We start from the raw sequence: 24,064 nt of genomic DNA, 5'->3' as shown, positions 1-24,064 counted from the left end.
CTCAGGCTGGTTTTGAACTCCTGAGCTCAAACAATCCGCCCGCCTCAGCCTCCCAGAGAGCTAGGATTACAGGCGTGAGCCACCGCGCCCGGCCTTGGTGGTCACTTTTTATGCAAAGAGCTAGATGAAGCAAGAAAGTGAGGCAGACCAGTATTGGAGACAGAGTGTTCAAAGCAGCGAGAACAGCTTGTGCAAAGGCTCAGAGGGGGGAACAATTTGGTCTTTATGAAACATCCAGAAGTCCAGAAATACTGGAGTGGAGTGAGGAAAGGAACAATGGTCAGAGGAAAGGTTTAAGAGGTACCTGGATCCTATTGAGCTTTGGATTTTTTCCTTCGGTGTGATGAGAAGCCATTGGAAGCTTTGAGTGAAGGTGTGATGTGGGAGTGGGTCTTGCGTGAACAGTCAGGTGATGGGGGCACGAATGCGGGCAGGAGAGCAGTGAGCTGGCTGTGGCTGCCCTTCTCATCACATCTTATGTGGGGGAGATTTGCATGGCCCGAACCTGGTGGGAGGGATGGGGATGTTGAGAAGCCATCGGAATAGAAAGATCTGTTGATAGCACTTACTGATGTGTTGGTTGTGAGCTGTGACATTTACTTCTGGGAAAATCAGTTTTTAAAAATTGTAAAATATATGTAATATGAAATTTACCATTTTAACCATTTTTAAGTGTACAGTTTGGTGGCAGTAAGTACATTCACATTGTTGTACAACTACCCCCACCATCCATCTCCAGAACTCTTCCGTCTTCCCAAGCTGAAACTCTGTGCCCGTGAAACACTGACTCCCCAGGCCCCTGCTCCCAGCCCTGCAACCAAAGAGCTTTATTTTTTTTAAATGAATTTTTATTTAGTAAGACTTTAAAGATTTACAGAAAAGTTACGAAGTTAGTATAGAGTTCCCGTATACCCCTTACCCGTAACTTACATAACCATGGTGCGTTTGCCAAAACTAATGGATTAACACTGGTCCCTTACTAATAACCAACTCCAGACTTAATCTGGATTTCATCTGTTTTTCTATTAATGTTCTTTTTGTGTTCCTGGATCCACCCTATGATACCACATTACATTTAGTGATCATATCTCCTTACTCTCCTCTGGTCTGTGACAATTTCTCAGTCTTTCCATGTTTTTCATGACCTTGACAGTTTTCAAGAGTACTGATTGGGTATTTTACTTAATCTCCTTCAATTTGGATTTCACTGATGTTTCCCTTGTGTTTAGACTGGCATTATGGGTTTTTGGAAAGAAGACCGCAGAGGTGAATTGCCCCTCTCATCACCTCATGTGGGGGGTGGTGCGTGATATGAACATGGCTTCTTACTGGTGATGTTAACCTGGGTCACTTGGTTAAGGTAGTATGGGGGTTAATTTTGTGTTAACTTGACTGGGCCACCGGATGCCCAGATAGCTGGTCACACATTACTGCTGGGTGCGTCTGTGAGCGTGTTTCCAGAAGAGATTAGCATTTGAATGGACGGGCTGAGTAAAGAAGGTGGCCCACCCCAGTGTGGGTGGCCTCATCCGATCCACTGAGGGCATGAAAAGAACAAAAAGGCAGGAAAGATTGGATTTGCTCTCTGCCTGAACATTGATACCCCTGGTGCACCTTGGCCTTCCTGGTTCTCAGGCCTTTGAACTCCACAGCTAGCTTTCCTGGGGCTCCAGACTGCACATGGCAGATTGTGGGGCTTCTCAGCCTCCATAATTACATGAGCCAATTTCTTATGCTAAATTTCATTATCTATTATATATCTCCATGGGTTCTATTTCTCTGGAGAACCCTGAGTAATACAGGTAGTGTCTACCATGTTTCTCCATGTAAAGTTATTATTAATATTTGGGAAGCAAGTCACTAAGTTTAGCCCACAAATAATGCTTCTTGATGCTTGTGATGGTAAGGTGACACGCTCCTCTCACAATGTTGGTAAGCCTTTCCAAAATGCTATTTGTGATATGTTTCAAGAGCCTTAAATGAAGTTACATCCTTTGTCTCAGGTGTTGCACTTGTATGATTCCATCCCATGGAAATAATCAAACATGCACAGAAATAATTACATTCGTGGACATTTACTATAGTGTTATTTGTAATAGGAAAAAACTTTCCAGTAATGTTATAGTTAAATTATATATGCATAGGATACAATATTATATATTCATTTAAAAGTCATGCTTTTCAGAATGATTTACTTGCATTTTGAGACACGGTTCAAAAATTAATGTTAAGCAAGTAAATCAGAATACCAGCCTATACACAGGAGTATACTTTTAATTTTGTTTTTAAAAGTTATATATGCATGTATGCATATTTCAAAATGTGTACAGTGGTTATTGTGGGTAATGGGATTATAGGTGATTTCTTTTTCTTTAGTGTGCTTTTCTGTATCTGCTAAAATTTTTATCATATGCATATTTTACAATGAAAAGAATGCTTTTAAAAAGATCTTTTCTACTGATGATAACCTAAGTAAGGCTAAAAATCGGAAACTTCACCTGATACCAGATTGTATATTTCAGATAGATTAAGTGAGGAATTTTTGGTTCATTTGACATAAACAGAGGTAGATTTGCCAGGAAGCTAATGTTGCATTAGCTCCTGGGCCCGTCCGTTGCACTGGGCCCTTCTGTGGCCTTGGGAGAGGTCCTGGAGATATGTGTGCACACGTTTTTGTCAAATTCGCCAAAGTAAGATATTTTATTAACCCTGGTTAGTTAAAGTTGCTGTGTCCTTCCCCTCTGACTTCCTCTCTGCCATAGCACCTTTAAGTTTCTCATTACTGCTGTAACAAATCACAACAAACTTAGTGGCTTTAAACAACGCCAGTTTATTATCTGACAGTTCTGGAGGTCATAAGTCAGAAAATGGGTTTTATGGGGCTAAAATGAAGGTGTCAAGATTCCTTCTGGAGGCTCCTGGGGAGAATCGTGCCTTGTGTTTTACAGCTGCTAGAGTGCACCTGCATTCCTCGTCCGTGTCCCCCTTCCATGCTGACCTCTGATACTGTTGTCACAGCTCCTTCTTCAGCCTCCCTCCTCTCCTTATAAGGGGCCTTGTGGTTATGTTGGGGCCCCCAAATAATCCAGGATAATTTCCCCATCTCAAGATTATTAACGTAATCACATCTGCAAAGTCCCTTTTGCCGTGTAATACAGTATATTCACAGGCTCTGGGATCAGGACACGGACATCTTTGAGGGCCCATAACTCTGCCTGCCACAACCCTTGAGTCAGGAGACTTTGGAGTGTTCATGGGCATCTTTGGGGTATGGATAAGGGAAGCTGAGGTGGGGGACACATTTAGCTTTAGTCGAATGGCATTATGTGGCTTGCTGTTATTTCTGTATATAGGCGAGTTACTGCTAGACTCCCAGGGGAGGAATGGTTTCCAGGAATACTCATCTAGTTCACTGTGCCAACTTCCCCAGTAGCGCGACGTCAGGATGCAAGGCTGGGGGTCACGTTGAGGTATGAACGTATTCTATAGTGCCGCACTCCAGAAGTGTGTGGGTCTCAGAGGAGAAACAGGTTTAAAATGTACAGAGGCAGAAGCTAGTCTGTGGAAAATTCTTCCCATCACTAAACAAGCAAAATTGTAAACAGGATTTGTTATTCATTGTAGAATTTATGAGAATTATTATGTCTTTAGGTTATAAAGCTGTTGCTACAATGTGTGTAAATTTTCATACTTTATGCATCCCTATCATAATAAAAATGTAATCAACCATTAGAGGAAATATTGAATTATCTCTCTAGTCTCTGTGTGGAAAATGATATTATAAAACTGTTGTCATGTGAAGAGGCAACCAAATTGTGTATAGCCAAAGACGTAGGAAAAGGTGTGCTGTGAGAGTCGTCTGGCAGTAAATAAATATGTTCTTTGGGTTTTATGATGTTTATGGCACTTGCTTGATAAATTTGTTTTGGTTTTTTCTTAGTGATTTTTCTCATTCTAAATAAATATTCCTTTTTCTACCTCATTTTGTGTTCTTTTCCTTAAGCAGACCGCTCGGGCCCCACAAACTTGGATCTGCTCTTGTAGAAAAAACATAATTTTTTGTTTCTATTTCAGTGTAAAGAACTGGCCAAGTCCAAGGCAGAAGTGGCCTGCATCGCAGTGTATGAGACAGACGTGTTCGTCGTCGGAACCGAGAGAGGATGCGCCTTTGTCAACGCCAGGACAGATTTCCAAAAAGATTTTGCAAAATACTGTAGGTGTTCATGATTTTATCCTTTGTATTTCATAAATCTTAAAATGTTTGCAGGCAAGACTTATGTAATATTTTCTTCAAAGATATTGTAAGCATTCTCCTGAAAATGGTTCTGACACATCCCCTTTGAGTTGGCATGTGAAATGAATAGCTGCTTAGCACTGCGGAGGCCAAGACAAGTGGTCAGTGTGTTTTGTGCTAGGTCCTCAGCAGGACTCTAGTTTTGTAGAATAAATTTCAAGAACATAGAACAAATTGTTTTTAATTCCTAAAACAAACCCACATTTTATAAAATACTCTTACCTTAGTCCTTCCCAAAGGAAAGGGAAAACAACTTTTCCAAGGCTTGTTGTGTATTATTCTCTGTTTATAACCATTATATTGGTACTCCTTTTTCTCTTTTTTTTTTTTTACTGTGGCACTTTCAGAGCCTTGAATATACCAAGGTGCATTGCATATGTCCAGTGTGAGTGAGCATATGTTGAGAAACTACTCTAAGGTGTTCAGACCTACACCTTTTATGGTGGTGATCTCCACCACTGTAGGTTATTTACCAAGTATTGCGTATTCCTTGGGACCAAGAAAGGAAAAAAAAATCCCAGAAAGGTTTGTCAGAGGGCTTAAGGGCATATATATGGAGAGAGAGAGAGAGATCTCCCGGGCTTGGCAGGGGTGTGTGTGTGTGTGTGTGTGTGTGTGTGTGTGTGTGCGTGCGTGTGCATGCATGCGTGTGTGTGTTTGTATGTACTGCAGAGCAAATATCTATCCAAGATTATACATATATACATGTGCACGTATGTATATACGAGGGTTGTCCAGAAAGTATCCAGCCATGTAACTGTTCTCATTACGTTAATAATACTTTACATTAATAATACTTTCCCGACAGCCTTCGTATGTACGTGTATCTGTGTATGTTGATAGATGAGACAGGGGAATTGAGTGATAGATTGATTCAGATTGACTTCCAAGACCCCAAATTAGGGTCTCCACTGTCAGGATTCAAAAATGAAGCCATTTTAAAATAATACAGTGAATGTGTAATTGATAAGCAAGAAGCGTATTCTCAATTCATTAATGTCAGATGCCAATTGAATTTCTAATCATTGAAATTTAATTATAGATTTTTTTTTTTAAGATTCATAGTTACTAATGTTTTTTGCTCAGTGGTTTATTTCTGGGCTCTCTATTCTATTCCATTGGTCTCTGTCTTTATGTCAGTACCACACTGTTTTGATTATTGTAGCTTTATTATATGTTTTGAAATCAGGAAATATTCCTCCAACATTGTTCTTCTTTTTCAAGATTGTTTTGGCTTTTTAGAGTCCTTTGAGATTCCATATGAATTTTAGGATGGATTTTTTAAATTTGTGCAAGAAGTGCTGTTGAGATTTTGATAGGGATTACAATAAATCTGTAGATGGCTTCGGGTAGTATAGACATCTTAACGACATTAAGTCTGCCAATCCATGAACACAAGATGTCTTTCTATTTTTTGTGTCTTCTCTAATTTCTTTCAGCAATGTTTTGTAGTTTCAGCATATAGGTTTTTAACTCATTGATTAGGTTTATTCCTAAGGATTTTGTTCTTTTTGATGCTATTATAAATGTAATTGTTTTCTTTCTTTCCTTTGCAGATTAGATTGTTCATTGTTAGTATATAGGAACGAACTGATTTTGGTGTGTTTTGTATCCTGCCACTTTGCTGAATTTATGAGTTCTAATAGTTTTTTATGTGGAATTTTTAGGGTTTCTACGTATGTGATCATGTCATCTATGAACAAAGATAATTTTACTTCTTGCTTTCCAATTTTTATTTATTTTTCTTACCTAATTGCTCTGGCTAGGACTGTGTTGAATAGAAGTGGGGTGAGTGGGCATTTCTTCCTTGTTTCAATCTTAGAGGAAAAGCTTTCAGTCTTTGAGCATTGAGTGATGTTGGTTGTGTGCTTTTCATAAATGGTCTTTAGTAAGTTGAGGTAGTTTCTTTCTAGTCCTTGTTTGTTGAGTCTTTTTATCCTGAAAAGTTGAATCTTGCAAATGCTTTTTGGTAGCAATTGAGATGATCATGTGGTTTTTTTGTCCATTCTGTTAATGTGGTGTATTACATTGGTTGATTTTCATATGTTGAACCATCCTTGCATTTGAGAACTAAATCCCACTTGGTCTGGGTGCATAATCCTTTTAATGTGCTGTTGAGTTTGGTTTGCTAGTATTTTGTTGAGGAGTTTCACATCATTGTTCATCAGAGATAGAGGCCTGTAGTTTTCTTTTCTTACAGTATTTTTGTCTGGCTTTGGTGTCAGGGAAATGCTGGATTTCTAGAATGAGCTTGGATGTATTCCCTCCCGTTTAGTTTTTTGAAAGAGTTTCAGGAGGATTTGCTTTAATTTTTATTTAAATATTGGGTAGAATTCTCCGTTGAAGCCATCTGGTACTGGGCTTTTCTTTGTTAGAGGTTTTTGATTACTGATTCACTCTCCTTACTTATTATTCATCTGTTGAAACTTTTTGTTTCTTCATGGTTCAGTCTTGGTAGGTTATGACGTGTTTCTTCTAGGCTGTCCAACTCGTTGGTATATAATTGTTCATAGTTTTCTCTTATAATCCTTTTTATTTCTGTGACATTGGTTGTAATGTTCCCTCTTTCAATTCTGATTTTAGTTATTTGAGTCTTCCCTCTTTTCTTCACAGTTAATATTCACCCATTCTGTTCGCAGCCCCTGTGAATTTTTTAATGTAGTCATAGCATTTAAGTTCTTTTTTTCTTTTTCTGTTTCTTTTTCTTTTTTCTTTTTCTTTTTCTTTTTTCAGACAGAATCTTGTTCTGTTGCCCTGGCTAGAGTGCAGTGGTGTCATCGTAGCTCGCAGCAACCTCAAACTCCTGGGCTCAAGTGATCCTCCCTCTTCAGCCTCCTAAGTAGCTGGGACTATAGGTGTGTGCCACAAAGCCTGGCTAATTTTTCTGCTTTTAGTAGAGATGAGGTCTCACTCTTGCTCAGGCTGGTCTCCAACTCCTGAGCTTAAGCAATCCTTCCTCCTTGACCTCCCCAAGTGCTAGGATTACAGGCATGAGCCACTGTGCCAGGCTTTGTTTTAAGTTCTTATGTGATAATTTTTTTTAAATCTCAAGATCATTGAGTAACGTAATAATTTTAACATCTGAGTCATTTGTGGGTCTGCTTGTGTAGGCTTTTTTTTGTTTGTTTCCCCAAGACAGGGTCTCACTGTGTTGCCCAGGCTGGAGTGCAGTGGCTATTCACAGGTGCCATCATAGTGCACTACAGCCTTGAACTCTTAGGCTCAAAGGATCCTCCCACCATAGTCTCCTGAGTAGCTAACACTACCAATGTGTAGTGTCACTCCCCGCTCTAGACGTTTTTTCTCTTGGTCATGGGTCACATTTTCCTGCTTCTTCACATCTCTGTTAATTCTGTGTTTTATACCAGGTGTTATGCATGATCCATTGTAAAGTCTGCTACATAACCTTGTGATTTGTTCTAGCAGGCAGTTAAGTTATTGGCAAGTCACCTTGACCTCGTGTGGACAAGTTTATTTTGTTTTTCCCTTTGTCCTAGGGCATCACTCTTAGTCTTGGAAAGTGGCCCTCACTCCTAACATGTGACCCTTCTTGGGTTTCACAAGGTGCTTAACCAGCTTCTCTAACTTGGCAAGACTTAAATCCTAAACCCTGTCTTCCCAGCACCACATGAAGGTTTAAATCTCTGCTCAGCTCCTTAGCTTCCAAACGTTGCTTTTCCTTAGAGTCTCAGGCAGTTTGGGGGCCAGTCACGATTCTGAGGGGAGTCTGTATGAAATGTTGGGGCTCCCACCTCTGTGACTTGTTCCTTTCCAGGATTTCCCTCCTCAATTTCCAGCCACTATGACAGTCCCAACCTATGGCATAGATTTCGTCACTCTGCTAAGACTGCTGCTTTTGGGCTGAGTTCTATTTCCGTGGGTGTTACAGGAACTAAGGAGTTTCCCCACAGGGAAAAAGCCAGTTAAACATGAATGTCACCTAGAATGTGTGCAGCCCTTCCTTTCAGGGTAGCATTCCTTCCCGTTTGGGCTTCTGCTTGTTCTCAGTGCCTTCCAATCGTTGATCTTAATCATTGACGTTGGCGGATACACACTTCTCTGCTGTTACTGAAACCAGAGCACTGGGTGTGATTCTCAAATATGTGATGTTTCTTCAGATGTTGTTTTAGAAGTAAGGAAAAATTACTGGGGAATTGCATCAGAAACACATTTACCTTCCCTCTGAAGTTAGAAACCAAATCCCTGTTGGTATAAGAGTTGATTCAGTAATTTTATACTCAAAACAACAGAAATTTCCAGTCAAACTATATTAGGGTTATAAGTACTTAATATTAAAATAATATCGATTAGACCAGGGTTGGCAAACTTTTTCTGTAATGCAGATAGTTATTTTTTTAATCTAGGGGTGCCCGTCACAATCTCTGTCACAGCTTCTCAACTTGCTATTTTAGTGCGAAAGCAGCGATCGGTGATATGTAAATGAACACACGTGGTCAAGAAAACTTTATTTATGGATACTGAAATTTGAATTTCATATAATTTTCATATGTCATGAAATGATCTTCATTTGAATTTTTTTAACCATTTTAAAATGTAAAAACCATTCATGGCTCATACGGAAACGGGCAGTGGGCAAGATTGTCCCTTAGGCTATGGTTTACCCCTGAGCAAACCCTGCAGGCAGTATTGTCAGTTCTCTAATGCTCTATTTACTTCTCACTTTACCTCGAAGCCAAAATTGTTTGAATGGCCAAGCACATACAGGGCTTCATCTGCTTCATTCTTTCAGCCTAATTTACTGGCTCTGAAATGTGAACATGCACAAGAATTGCTTTGCAGAAGTGTATACACAAAACTATATATTCTCAACCTAATGGATGACTGAAGGTTTTTAGGTATAATTTTGTCCACACACGATTTTTGCCTTACGTTTGACCTTAAAACTTAGCTCTGTTGTCTGGGCCTCTCTTGCACAAGAAATCACTGTGTGACAGTTTTCAGTGTGACCGTTCTCAATTTATTGCCTCTCTGCTGCAAGCTCACCCTTCTTTGCCCTGCTTTCTGATATTGGAGCTGGGCCCTGTGAACACTTCTCCTGTGGCAACTGGCACAGTGTTCCCCTGGGTTGGAAGAGGGCTCAGGGGAACACTGGAGGAGGAAGGAACTTCTCTTCCCATTTCCAGGGGGCTTTCACTGCACACGAGGACCAACAACACTAGGGTACCCTGTGGCACTCACTCCAGTGAGTTTTAGTGGCCCTCCTACCACACACAGCTTCCCAGTCACTTCTACTGGTACCCAGCCAGCTTCCCAGAAATCTCACAGAAGTCCCAGAAAATTCCAGAAGGAGGCTTCACAGTGAATTTCAGTGACCCTATACCTACAGGCAGTTTCCCTTGGAATTTCATCAGTGCTCCCAATGGTGGCTTCCCAGCAAATTCTGTTGGCATCACCTTGCAAGTAGCTTCCAGAAAGTTCCAGCAGCACCCTAGAGCACATCTTCCCTATAACACCCAGCAGGTCTTGCAGCTACCCACTGGTCAAATTGCAAGTGATTTCCACTGGCACCTCCAGACAGCAGGTCCCTGCTTGCCAGACACCACTTGAGACACCCCAGCAGTCTTTCCTGCGGTCCAGGGGACCGTGGCCACATCCTCTCCCAAGAGATGTGGACCTCAGCCCCGGGGGACCCCCTTCTCCTAGTGTGTTCCTTCCCGGGTGCTCTGCCTCGGCCCAGGAGTCACGCTGCTTATGTACTCTGTAGAGCTCTCAGTACCCCTTGGTAGTTAATCCCCTGTCACTAGTCGATGATTCTTTTATAAAACTCTCCCTGTTCAAATTTCTGTGCAGTTTCTGTCTCCTGACTAGACCCTGATTAAAACAATCAGTTTTAAAACTTTTGGAGCAGCATGTGATTAGGGGCTGGTCCTGAGTATGTTCAGTGGGATGGTCTTCCTACACAGTTATTGTTACTCTTAACTATATAACAAGTAAAATTCCTGTTATAATTTCCTTTATACGACTACTATTTCCTTGTCTGTTGAATTTTTTGTAGTTCTTTATCCTATCCATCATAAATACCCTCTTCTTTCTTGTTTTTTTTTTAATTAAAAGATCTTATTTTATATTTATTTCTTTTTTCCTCCTTTTTCCTTTCAATACCAGACACACAGACAGTAAGGCAGTGTGCAGCGCAAATGCTTAGACACTGACCTGGTGCCAATCATGCGTTTGCAGGCGCTGCAGAGGGGCCGCGGGAGAGGAAACCGCCCTGCCCCGTGAACGGGCTGCAGGTCCCCTCCGGAGAAACGGAGATACTCCGGAAAGCCGTGGAGGACTATTTCTGCTGTTGTTACGGTAACGTTCACTTTAAGCACAAATTCTCTAAAGGATTCACGGAGGAAACAGGACAGTGTCACAGACAGTTCTGTTGGTGTGACTACTTAGAAGGTTTCGAACGTTTTAGAACCTACGTTCTCATCAAGTGAAGAGTCAGTTGTTAATTACCAGATACGAGTGTTCTTACAGAAGATGATTTGGATCCTGCGTCTTCTGAGCCATTGACACGTCCGTGTGGATCAGTCTTCATTCCTTCGTCTCATTTTAGGGCCCCACCCCGAGGCCAGTGCAATTGTTAAAGACATTCAGTGTCGCCTCTGTCACCCCCTCGCCCATCAGTTGTCTCCCCACCTACCCATGCCTTTCCACGGGCAGGAAGACAGAGGTTTAAAAATATATACCTACACAGTGTTTTAAAAACCTGATAACCCCAAACGGTGCCGGTGTTGTACTTCATTGCAACATAAGGACCTGCTGTCATTCTTGGACAGCTTCAGGCATATCTGTGACCCGCAGGTCCCTGTGAGCATTTGACTTTGGGGACCTCCAGCATGGGGTATTTTGGGGTCTCAGGTTACACTTCTCTGTGAGAAATGGGGCTCTAGCACCTAGGGGCTCTCCAGCCAGTGCAGAGAAACTGACATAGCCCCAGACGGTGACTTGGGGCCATGCTGATGACGTAACTTTGGCAAGTTGGCCTGCCTTACATGGTGCGACATATTGTCAGTCAGTTCAGCTTTGGGTGAGGGGCTCTCATCCTCTTTTGGCAGCAGCCGAGGTAACCAAGGGGTGCTCCTTGCAGCCCTAGGGGTGCCAGAGTGAGTACCCCAAATTGTGCAACCTCCAAGAAAATGGAGAAAAAGACTTCTTATTTTCTCTTGTGTGAAGGTTTAAAGTAAAACATTGTATAAATTTTTTATTTTGGCCCTTTGGGAATTATATTAACTCAGGGTATAGATAAATAGGATATCTTCAAAACCAATGGCACCGTCTGTATTTATTTATTACATTAAATCAAACTAGGAGAGGCCGGGCGTGGTGGCTCACTCCTATAATCCTGGCACTCTGGGAGGCCAAGGCAGGTGGATCATTTGAGCTCAGGAGTTCGAGACCAGCCTGAGCAAGAGCGAGACCCCATCTCTACTAAAAAATAGAAAGAAATTAGCTGGACAACTAAAAATATATAGAAAAAACTAGCCGGGCATGGTGGCGCATGCCTGTAGTCCTAGCTACTTGGGAGGCTGAGGCAGGAGGATCACCTGAGCCCAGGAGTTTGAGGTTGCTGTGAGCTAGGCTGACGCCAAGGCACTCTACTCAGGGTAACAGAGTGAGACTCTGTCTCAAAAAAAAAAAATAATAATAATCCCGGCATGGTGGTGCATACCTGTAGTCCCAGCTACTCGGGAGGCTGAGGCAGGAGGGTCCCTTGAGCCCAGGGGTTTGAGGTTGCTGTGAGCTAGGCTGATGCCATGGCACTCTAGCCTGGGCAACAGAGTGAGACTCTGTCTCAAAAAAAAAAAAAAATCAAACTAGTAGAGTCTTATGCTCATACCATCTAAAGATGTTTTGGGGCCGGTGCGGTGGCTCACACCTGTAATCCCAGCACTTTGGGAGGGTGAGGCAGGAAGATCACTTGAAGCCAGGAGTTCGAGACCAGCCTAGGCAACATAGTGAGATCCCATCTCTAAAAAACAACAAAAAAAATTAGCCGGGCGTAGTGACACGTGCCTGTAGTCCCAGCTAGTTGGGAGGCTGAGGCAGGAGGATCACTTGAGCCCAGGGATTCAAGGCTGCAGTAAGTAATTATCATGCCGCCGCACTCCAGCCTGGGCAGCAGAGCTTGTCTCAAAAATAGCAAAAACAAAACAAAACAAAAAAGATGTTTTGCCTCTTCTCTTAGGTAAAGCCTTAGGGACTACAGCGATGGTGCCTGTTCCCTATGAGCAGATGCTACAAGACCAGGCAGCTGTGGTAGTGCAGGGGCTTCCGGAAGGAGTTGCCTTTCAACACCCTGAGAATTATGACCTTGCAACCCTGAAATGGATTTTGGAGAACAAAGAAGGGATTTCATTTATCATAAACAGGTGACATGCTCTGCCCCTTTGTAACCTTAGTTCATTTAAAGATAATATGACAGCCCAATTTTAATTAATTTGTTAATTATGTCCTGTTACATTGAAAAGTTGATTTTTCAGATATGTAATACTGTTTTTCTTGTGTGTTCATGTTGGGTAATGGTATTGGTTTTCTTGCAGACCTTTCCTAGGTCCAGAGAGTCAGCTGGGTAAGTGACAGCTTCTCAGGCTCGGTGGCCACTCCAAGCTGCCAAACCACTTCTGCTTCCTTAGTTAAAATGCAAGCTCTGATATTCTCTCCTTTCTCCTCATTGAGGAGGTATTCCCGGGTGGAGGGTCAGATGTTTGTAGGGGATTCGTGGCTCAGGGACCACGGAGGGCAGGAAGACCTCTCCAGTCCTCGTGCACAGGAGCATGGACAGCGTGGAGACGCCCGACAAAGGGACGACTCATGGCCCCGGCAGAGCAGAGCAGACAGGCTCGAGTTTTCCTCACACTACTCAGAACAGCGTGCAATTTAAAACTTATGAATTGTTTATTTCTGGAATTTGCCATTTAATATCTCCAGACCTTGGTTGACCTTGGGTAACCAGGGGAAGTGAGACCAAGGATGAGGAGGGACTACTGCAATAGCAGCTGACACTTACTTAGTGCTTAAGCTGTGCCAGGCACTGTTCTGATCTCTGTGCATGTCTTCACTAATCCTCGCTCAACCGCCATGTTCGTGAGGAAACAGAGGCAGAGGGAGGTTAGTGGCTTGCTCCAGGTTGCCCAGCTGCTGCAGCAAGGCTCCACCACACACCTTTGCTCCAGCCTAGAAGCTCCTCACACCCCCCATGCTGCCCATGCAAATGGCCCCAGAACCCAGGCCACTTTGCGTTGGTGTCTTCCCCCACTCCTATTCCGTGATAACCTCCAGCTGGGAGTTCTGTTTTCTCTGTTTTTGCTTTCAATTTATATGCTTTTGAATGTGAGTCATATTTCAAGGTGCTGAAAGGGGCTAGTATATGTCTTTTAATTCCCGTACAGGTGGTCCTGTGATGGTAACAGATGCCGAAGAATCAGTGGTATCGCCAAGCAAAAGGTAGAGGATAAATAATAAAAAATGTAATCCACGTCTGACCACAGAGTGTTAGTTTTTAGACTGTGGAAAGGCTGCCTTATAACATCTGAAGTACAATATGAAGGGTTAATATGCTGCTTTTCCTTATTTTGTTCTATATTGTTTATCCAAAAGGATGTTTGGAATTATAAGACTATTTTCAGTTGACACCTTTAATTTCATAACAAATTATTAAGAACACTAATGTTAGAGTTGAGGCAGTTTTGCGTTCAGTTGATGGGGGCGAATCGGAGGGCTGGAGACCCAGGCATTTGAATTCGGCGCAAGTGCCTGTGGTCGGTCCTCTCTCTGCCTGTCTTGACTAGGGTTCCCTTCTCCTTGCAGCTGTGACCCCATCAATGTGAAAACTGAACCCATGGAAGATTCTGGTAAGTACACTGATGCTTTTGGAATCAAATATTTAACAGGTCATCATTTGACTCTTTTGTTTTACCAAAAAAAAAAAAAATGATCGCCAGGACGCTAATTAACCTCAACTGCAACCTTATTTGCAGAATGATCATATTTTACTCAAAGATCTAGGAAAGAGAGCTTTCTAATTCTTCTAATTCAGTATTAGGTACTAAGATGTTATTAAGTAGATGTATTTGCAGACAAATTATTATTTTAATTATATTTAAATTAGAACGTGATTTTGAAATGAGTACAGAATTTTGAATACCAATTTGGAATTATAACTTTGACTTACAAATAAAGGAATGTTTTCATTTTCGGACATATTTTACTGCTTTTTTGCACTCTTCTGTCATTTCTAAATGTTTCACAATACAGGTACGTTCTGACGATGTATAGTAGAAAAAAATCCCTCTTTGTCGGATAAGAGTAGGTGACCCCCCATCCCTGCCTCTTCCCCACTCCTCACAAAAAGAAAACCAGCATTAATTAGAGGAAAAATGTTACAAGGTTAAGAATAGAAAATTTTTTTTAATTTTTTTTTTTTTTTTTTTGCGACAGAGTCTCACTCTGTTGCCCTGGCTAGAGTGCCGTGGCCTCAGCCTAGCTCACAGCAACCTCAAACTCCCGGGCTCAAGCAATCCTTCTGCCTCAACCTCCTGAGTAGCGGGGACTACAGGCATGCGCCACCATGCCCGGTTATTTTCTATTTATATGTTTAGTTGTCCAGCTAATTTGTTTCTATTTTTAGTAGAGACGGGGTCTCGCTCTTGTTCAGGCTGGTCTCGAACTCCTGACCTCTAGGGATCCTCCTGCCTCGGCCTCCTAGAGTGCTAGGATTATAGGCGTGAACCACCACACCCGGCCAGAAAAATTTTTTAAAAATTTAAATGTTCCATCAAGGGATGGGAAAATACTTGAAAGCATCAAAGGGGGAAAGTTTAGAAAATTAAGTACATAAAAGTAAAACTCAAAAAGATAAAAATGAACACCAACTGGCTATAGGAGGGTAAAACTAGAATTTTGTAATGCTTAGAAAAGCAGCCAAGAAATATTTTACAGTGCAAAATGTAATTCAAATTCAATCTAAGTTGATCCCAAAGAAAAACAGTGTTCTGTATTAAGAAGAAAATGTACAGAAAAAGGGAAAATAGGGGCTTAAGCATGAGTAAAATGAAGTCAGAGCAGCAGCCTCCCGAAGGCCATCAAGGGATGGTTTATGCTCAGTACTTCTGGAATCACTGAAAAGGGGCCTGGGACACAGGTGGACCCACCTCCTTGGCCTCACTCCTCCTTTGTCACACTTAAGGGTCTTTTTGCCACAACTGTAGGTGCACATGTCCCTTCATCCCCATGTAAACGTGTTTAGTAGAAGCCCCATCTTCAAAAGCCAGTGTGGGCGGGGCACTGTGGCTTGCACCAGCACTTTGGGAGGTCTAGGCAGGAGGATTGCTTGAGGCCAGAAGCTCAAGACCAGCCTGGGCAACATAGTGAGACCCCAATTCTACAAAAAATAAAATTAGCCAGGCGTAGTGGCATGCACCTGTAGTCCCAGCTGCTCTAGAGGCTGAGGGAGGAGGATCACTTGAATCCAGGAGTTCAACGTTACAGTGAGCTGTGATCACACCCCTGCACTCCAGCCTGGGCGACAGAGTGAGACCTTGTCTCTAAAAATAAAAGAAAACAAATGTGAGTCTGAAAAAAAATGGTGCTTGTCTGCTTTAGTGGTTCCAGGTGAAACTAACACGAGTTGACGGTAAGAAACATGCCAAGTAGTTGAGCTCAGCAGAATTCAGCTGTCGAGTCTTAATCTTATTTACGACATGACAGGCCTCAAACTCCTGCCCATTTAATTTTAGCCTCGGATGCTTTTCAAAGCCCAGATGTGTTCTGCCTGTGTCTTGGATGGTCACGGAGAATTTAAAACCCCCAAGGCACGGGCTTCTCTTAGAAACTGGGAAGACATGGGCGTGAGAGGTTATCAGTCTCCCTAGGCCCCTGTTACAGAGCCCCTGCCCCTCCCCTGGCTCCCAGCTGTTGGGCCGGATGAGTTAAAATAAGCCTCTTTTGTTGCGGCCTCTCTTTGGAGATGTGTTTCAGTTTGAACACAAAAATATGCTCACTATTAATATAATTTTCCACTGTGCGTTTCATGATGCAATATGAATCGCTTCCAGCTGCCCGCAGGCTCCCAAGAGCCAGCCATCAGTCGCTCTTATTTCTTGTGATATTTGTGTAGCACCTGCTACACAAAACAAGTATCTCACCGGTTTTGAATTTTTATTTTTATTTTTCTCTCTCCCTCTCTCCTTCCCTCCTTCATTTTAAGAAAGGCCAAAGTAAATCTGTTGTCATTAGCATTTCGAGCACATGCTGTGACTGTCAAATCTGGTTCCAATTGCCTGGATTAGAAAGGAATCTTCTTGACAGCGCAGCTAGAGAACACGTGTTTATCAAACGTTTCTGTTAGTAGACTTGTTAGTGCGTAATCAACCGGGGACTTGCACTTTTCATTTAAAATTTATTACAAAATAGTACAAACATTATACATGTTTGAAATGAAAAAAAATCAGACTAGTATGTAGGGGAGGAAAGAAATAGCTTTCTTTCCCATTGCTGGTTTGTGGCTAAGACACCCATAGCAAAAGCCAGATTAACAAGAAAAGCATACAAATGGATTTAATATGTTTTGCGTGACACAGGAACTTTCAGAAATGAAGAACCAAAGGAACAGGGCAACCTGTGTATGTGGGGGCTTAGGTTTGAAGAGCGGACAGTCGTGTGGAATCAGACAGGGGGTGTGAGCTCATGGGAATGATCTGGGGGGAATTGGCAAGGCCTTTGGTGCAGATTCTTCTGTGTCCCTGTGTCTCCTAAGATAGGGATGTTCCTTTCCTCTGGATGTAGGGAGGGCACCTCTGGACTGAGGGTTTTCTGGCCTGCTTCAGGGGAGTAGAGTGAGGGGAAGGTGAGAGAGACTTTCCTGCTTCTGTTTTCTCAATGCCAAGGTGCTGTATTTTGGGATACCGTGTCCTGAACCCCACTAAGTGATAAGTAGTAATAACTAAGTCCATCTTCACCCTTCCACGCTTCCCCCTAAGAACTCCATCCCCCCTGCACACCTCAAATCCCATCCCCATTTTAGGGGTAGCAACTCCTAACCATGTTGTGAAAATTCAGATCACTTACAAACACACACATAAATAGCTTTTTTCTTTTTTTATGCATAAGTGGCCTCCATTTGTCAGTATTCCTTTCATCTTGCCATCAGATTACCTTTTTGTCCCATTTCTGAGCGGTTTCCTGAGCTTAATCTTCTATTTCAAAAATATGGCCATCAGCCATGTCCACTCTGTTCCTCCGTTTTCTACCAGAGTTTTCTTTTTGATAATCACATTTTTAATATCCAGATTTACTATCCTTATATCAGCAGAGTTGTTAAAGGTTTTCGGAAGCCCCCTCTTGTAAATTAATGCTAAACTGTGAATCCTAAGCTGCGACACAATTTTTGCTTTTGCTGCTGTTAACATTCCTGGTTAAATTATATGTATATTTTAGTATCAGTTATCTATTGCTATATTAAAAAACACCCCAAAATATAGGGGCATCAACAGTGACTTCTTCACATTTACGTGTGTTGGCTGGGCCGGCGTGGCAAGGGCTGGATGGTCATGGGTCAGGGCCTCAGCCGGGACAGCAGGGCGTCCTCCTCATGGCCTCACATCCTACAGGACGCACCCAGGCTCGTCCCCATAGCCAGGAGGTTCCAGAAACAGCGGACACGGATGCCCAAGAACTTTTCGAGCCCCTATTTACGTCTCATTAGGGGATGCCCCATTGGCCAAAGCAGGTCACGTGGCCAGGCCCAGATTTAAAGGGCAGAGAAGTAGACTCCACTTCTAGAAGAGAGGTGTGGGGAAGACACATTGTAATGAAGCACACATTCCAGAATGGGAGAAGCCTGTGGCTAATTTTTGCAGCTACCACACCTGTCTTTGGTAGAGGCCTTTGGTTTTACCAGTGTAGAAGGGTTTTGAAATCTGTCCCATTGTAATGGATGAATTAAGATGTACGTGCCAATTCGGGTCCCACTACAGGAGAATATTTATGGCCTTTCATGTAAATGCATGTTTATATTCAGCTATCTTGAAAGGGAAAATTTCCCAAAATTGGGCCTGGAATTGGAAACTGAGCTCTCCCTCCATTCCTTCTTCATCCTCCTCTCCCTCCCTCCTGCTCTCATTGCATATGGAATTTATATGGATATTATTGGTACTATTTTATATATAAAGATATACATAAATATATACCTTACATATTTATATTCTTTTATATTTATAGTATTTGTATTTTTGTATAAATAAGCCAAATTTTGTTCGCAGTGAGTACAAGTTCTTTTACTGATTATAATGTTACTGTATTAATCAAAACAGAACCTGGAACTTTTTTTGGCTGGTCCTATTTCTCTGTTAGTAGGTTTAACCTAACACATAATTTTATAATTCTCATTATAAAGGCATTTCACTGAAAGCAGCAGCTGTGTCAGTCAAGAAAGAATCAGAAGATCCTAATTACTATGAATATAATATGCAAGGTAATACTGTTTTGTAATAATTTTCTTCTCCAACAGTTGTTCGTGACAGAAAATTTTAATGACCACCCATCTGTAAAACAGGCTAGGAATGTATAGATCCATGTACATTTACCTAGGATCTAGCATACTGCCATTTAGGGAAAATAATCTTACAGTTATAAAATAGATTCTCATTCACTTAAATCCATATGCTCTTAGGCATGTGAATGTAAAGGTATTTCAGGATTCATTTTACTTGAGTTTATTAAATATTCTTATTTTGTGTGTTCCAAAATATTTCCCCCTTAATCCTCTCCTAGCCACCCTGTCCTCTCTGCTACTGAGAAAATATTAAAAGTTAAAAGAGGCAGGGTGCAGTAGCTCATGCCTGTAATCCCGGCTCTTTGGGAAGCTGATACAAGAGGATCACAATAAGGCCAGTAGTTCCAGACCAGCCTGGGCAACATAGCAAGACCCCATCTCTAAAAAAATTTTTTGTTTTAATTAGCTGGGAATGGTGGCATGTGACTATAGTCCCAGCTACTTAGGAGGCTGAGGCAGGAACATAACTTAAGCCCAGGAATTCAAGGTTCCAGTAAGCTATGATCACACCGCTACATTCCAGCTAGGTGACAGAGCAAGACCCTGTCTCTAAAAAAAAAAAAAAAATGAAAAGAGATAAGAAATTCAAATGCCTGCCCTTAATTATTATTGCCTCATTGACATCAACCAGTGGGGAGCAGAAGACAGTTCATATGAAATGCACACACTTGCAAACATGGCACAGGTGGGTAATCTGTGCACTAACGTGGCCGGGTCCTCTATGCAAAGACCCAGAATCCTGCTGAACCCCAGCATGTTGTTAAGCTGACTTTTGTCCAACACTCAGATCCTTTATCTTTGAGCTCTTCTGTTACTATAGGCAGAGTGCTAGAAAATTTACAATTTAATTCCTCAAACATTATTATCAAATTTGAAATGTTTGCTACAAAATCTTAATCTTGCAATTTTCCAGCAGCACTAAGTAGCTCCATAAGTTTTACTAAAAACCGTTTTTCATAAAATCTAGAGACAGAGACCAATGATTATTTCTGTTGTCACTGCTCTGTCCTGGGCCAACCTCCCCCTTATCCTTCCCCACCTGACCCGGCTTGTCCAAGTCCCTTGTGACCAGTCTCCCGTCCTCCAGGCAGAGGTTCCCTTTCAGGCCATCCTTCTGCTCCCACTATCAGAGTTATTCTCTGAAAACCAAACCAGCGTCTGTTAACGCCCTCCCTCCCCTGTCCCCACCCCCATGCTCTTCATCTTCCCAGAGACTCTCTAAGTTGGACGGCTTCCTTCTTGATGCCAAAACGGTTCAAACTGACATAATAGACTGTATTCCATAGCACTGAATGTTTTTGTAACCATTTAGGTTAAATATTCACATATGGAAGTATTGATGTCTTTATATATACTTTAAGTGAGGAGGAAATTTTTAAGTCCACAAAGGTAGCACATGTGAAGTGCTCAGAATGGGAATTGGTCCTTGGGAAGCCACCCGGTAAAGTCAGCCTTGGCTCCACAGTGCTCAGAAGCTCCTGTGAGTTTTATGTGAAAATCTGATTCCCCATCCCACCCCCGCCGGGACTTCGTGCTCTGTCTGCAGCACAGATCTCTCAGAAAACCCCCAGACACACACACATACATATATCTTGGCCCATGTGGAGCTCACAGGTGTTCTATAAGGTCTTCTGCAAGTACAGGGACCCATCTCCAGGGCCCATGGGAATGGAGAATGTATAGTACAAGCTTTGCTGAGATGCACTGTGCCCAGGCCTCCTAGCACCTGTGGATGTAGGAATATCAACATCGTTCAGTTTTCCTACCAGGTTTACAAGCCATAATTTGGAGGAGGAGCCTTCCAGGCAAGGAGAAAGATGGATGCAGAGGCCCTGGGTTAAGGAATTAACATTGTCTCTCTCTCATCACGTCACTCTCCTGCGCCTCCCTCTTCCACATTTAAATGACTCTGCGATTACATTGGGCCCACCCAGATGATGTAGGGACAATCTCCTTTTCTCAGTGTCAGCTGATTAGCAACTGAATTCCAACTATAACCTTAATTCCCCCTTGCTGTGTAACATAATATACTCACAGGTTTTGGACATCTTTGCGGAGCCGACATTCTGCCTACCACAAACACTATGAACAATTGTATGCCAACAAATTAAGTAACCTAGATAAAATGGACAAACTACTGAAACTGACTAAAGAAAAAAATAGAAAATTTGGATAGTCACATAAAAAGCAAAGAGTTTGAGTTAGTAGTCAAAAAACTTCCCACGAGCAAAAGCCCTGACGAGATGACTTCACTTGTTAATTCTACCAAGCATTTAAAGAATTAATACCAGTCCTTCATGAACTCTTCTAAAAAATAGAAGAGCAGGGAACACTTCCCAACATATTCAGTAAGGCCTGTATTACCCTGACACCAAAACCAGACAGAGACATCCCCAGAAAAGAAGACTACAGACCAATATCCATTATTAATATAGACATAAAAGTCCTCAGAAAAGTACTACCAAATGTATCCAACAACATATAAAGAGGATTATACACTATGGCCCAGTGGGATTTAACCTAGAAATGCAAGGTTGGTTCAGCATATGGAAATCAATCAGTAGAATACAATACATTAATAAAATAAAGGACAAAAACCATATGATCATCTCAATAAATGTAGGAAAAAGGCATTTGAAAATAGTTGTTGGATGCCTATAATCCCAGCACTTTGGGAGGCTGAGGCAGGAGGATCACTTGAGGCCAGGAGTTGGAGACTGGCCTGGGCAACATAGCTAGACCCCATCTCTACAAAAAATAAATTAAAAAACATTAGCTGGGCATGGTGGTGCACTCCTGTAGTCCCAGCTACTCCAAAGACTGAAACTGGAGGATCACCTGAGCCTAGGAGTTGTAGGCTGCAGTGAGCTACGCACTCCAGCCTGGGTGATAGAGTAAGACCCTGTCTCTAAAAAAGAAAAGAAAAAACAGATGGAGGAAAAAGGCAATATCCTTTTATGATGTAAAACACTCAACAAATTAGGAACTGAAGAGAATTTTCTCAACCTGATAAAAGGCATCTGCAAAAAACCTACAGCTAATGTCATACTTAATGGTGAAAGACTGAAAGCTTTCTCCTTAAGATCAAAAACAAGACAAGATATCTGTTCTTACCACTAATATTCAACATTGTTCTGGAGGTTCTAGCCAGGGTAATTAGCAAGGCAAAAAAAAGCATCCAGATTGAAAAGGCAGAAGTAAAACTATTTCTATCTGTAGGTGACATGATCTTATATATAGAAAATCCTAAGCAACACACACACACACACACACACACACACACAAAATTACATCTAATAAATGAATTTAGCAATGTTGCAGGATATAAGATCAATATACAAAAATCAATTTTATCTCTATATGTTGGCAAAGAACAATCCAAAAATGAAATTATAAAAATTTCACTTAAAACGCATCACAAAAAATAAAATAAAAATAAAAATAAAATATTTAGGAATAAATTTAACCAAAGAATGTAAGACATATACATTGAAAGCTATGAAACATTGTTGAAAGAAATTAAAGAAGACCTACATAAATGGAAAGACATCCTGTGTTCATGGATTTGAAGACATTCCCAAGATACAGAAATGCCCTGAATAAGCAAAAAAATCTTGAAAAAGAAGAACAAAGTTGGAAGACCCACACTCTCTGATTTCAAAATCTACTACAAAACTACAGTAGTCAACATTGTGGTCCTGGCATAAAGATAGACATATAAATCAATGGAATAGAATTGAGAGTCCAGAAATAAACTTATGTATTCATAGTCAGTTGACTTTCAACAAGGGGTGTCAAGAAAATTCAATGGACAAAGAATAGTCTCTTCAAAAAATGGTACTAGAGCAACTGGATATCCATATGCAAAAAAATATACCTTATACCATATACCAAAATCAACTCAAAATGAGTCAAAGACCTAAATGGTAAGAGCTAAAACTATAGAACTCTTAGAAGAAAACATAGATATAAACCTTTATGACCTTAGATTTGGCAGTGGTTTCTTAGATATGACACCTAAAGCACAAGCAACAACAACAAAAATAGATAAATTGAACTTCATCAAAATTTAAGACTCTGCTTTGGGAGGCCAAGGCAGGAGGATCACTTGAGCCCAGGAGTTTAAGGTTGCAGTGAGCCATGACAATGCCACTGCACTCTAGCCGGGGTGACACAGCGAGACTCTGTCAAAAAAAAAAAAAAAAATTTTTTTTTTAATTTAAAAAATTCAAAAATAAATAAAAAATTTAAAAATAAAATAAAGACACCTGCACTGTATGCTTATCGCAGCACTACTACTCATAATAGCAAAGATATGGAATTGACTTAAATGTCCTTCAGCAGATGATTGGGTAAAGAAACTGTGGTATATATACACAATGGAATGCCATTTAGCTGTAGGAAAGAATGAAATCATGTCTTGCAGCAACATGGGTCGACTGGAGGCCTTTACCTTCAGTGAAACAACTCAGACACAGACAAATACTGTACGTTCTCACTTCTGAGTGGGAGCTAAATAGTGTGTACATGTGGACATAGAACATGGAACAATAGACAGTGGAGACTCGGGGGCGGGGAATGGATGATGAGAAATCACTCAATGGGTACAATGTGTGTTATTTGGGAGATGGATGCCCTGAAAGCCCTGACTTCTGCATATGCTATCTATACATGTAACAAGATAACACTTGTACCCTATAAATTTATACAATTTTTTAAAAAAGGCTCCAGCAATATTTTTGCCATCCCTATCTGTGGATAGGTGTACCAGAGTCCTTGTCCTCTTAGTAAATTAACAGTAGTCATTGTTACACTCATTTACTTTTTCTTTATTATTGCAGAATATATACATAAAACATAAAATTTACCTCTTAAGTGCACGGTTCGGTGGCATTAAGCACATTCACATTGCTGTGCAGTTATCACTGCCGTCCGTCTCCGGAACCTTTTCATCATCACAAACAGAAACTCTGCCCATTAACAACTCCCCGTCTCTCTCCTCCCAGCCCCTGGCAACCACCATGCTGCTTTCTGTCTCTGTGATTTTGCCTATTTATAGATATTTCATGTATTTAATAAATGGAATCATGTAGTATTTATTTCTTTGTGACTGGCTTATTTCTCTTACAATATCCTCAAGGTTTATCCATGCATATGTCGGAATTTCATTATCACTCGCTTATTTTTTTTTTTTTTTTTTTTTT

At 41.4% G+C, this 24,064-nt stretch overlaps 1 protein-coding gene across 1 annotated transcript in view; it reads left to right on the top strand.

Moving 5' to 3' along the window:
- The window catches only part of GTF2IRD2B (GTF2I repeat domain containing 2B), a 51,588-nt gene that overhangs the window by 9,532 nt on the left and 17,992 nt on the right, over window positions 1–24,064 (top strand). Inside the window, exons 3-9 of the mRNA XM_012640337.1 lie at window positions 4,075–4,213; window positions 10,493–10,612; window positions 12,495–12,678; window positions 12,850–12,878; window positions 13,699–13,753; window positions 14,117–14,160; window positions 18,702–18,779. Coding sequence (XP_012495791.1) covers window positions 4,075–4,213; window positions 10,493–10,612; window positions 12,495–12,678; window positions 12,850–12,878; window positions 13,699–13,753; window positions 14,117–14,160; window positions 18,702–18,779 — 649 coding nt within the window. The remainder of the gene's footprint in view (window positions 1–4,074; window positions 4,214–10,492; window positions 10,613–12,494; window positions 12,679–12,849; window positions 12,879–13,698; window positions 13,754–14,116; window positions 14,161–18,701; window positions 18,780–24,064) is intronic.

Source organism: Propithecus coquereli, unplaced genomic scaffold (assembly GCF_000956105.1).
Source record: "Propithecus coquereli isolate 6110/MARCELLA unplaced genomic scaffold, Pcoq_1.0 Scaffold150, whole genome shotgun sequence".
Lineage (NCBI taxonomy): Eukaryota > Metazoa > Chordata > Mammalia > Primates > Indriidae > Propithecus > Propithecus coquereli.
Note: the sequence above shows the minus strand (reverse complement) of the source record. Positions and strands in the feature narration are given on the sequence as shown.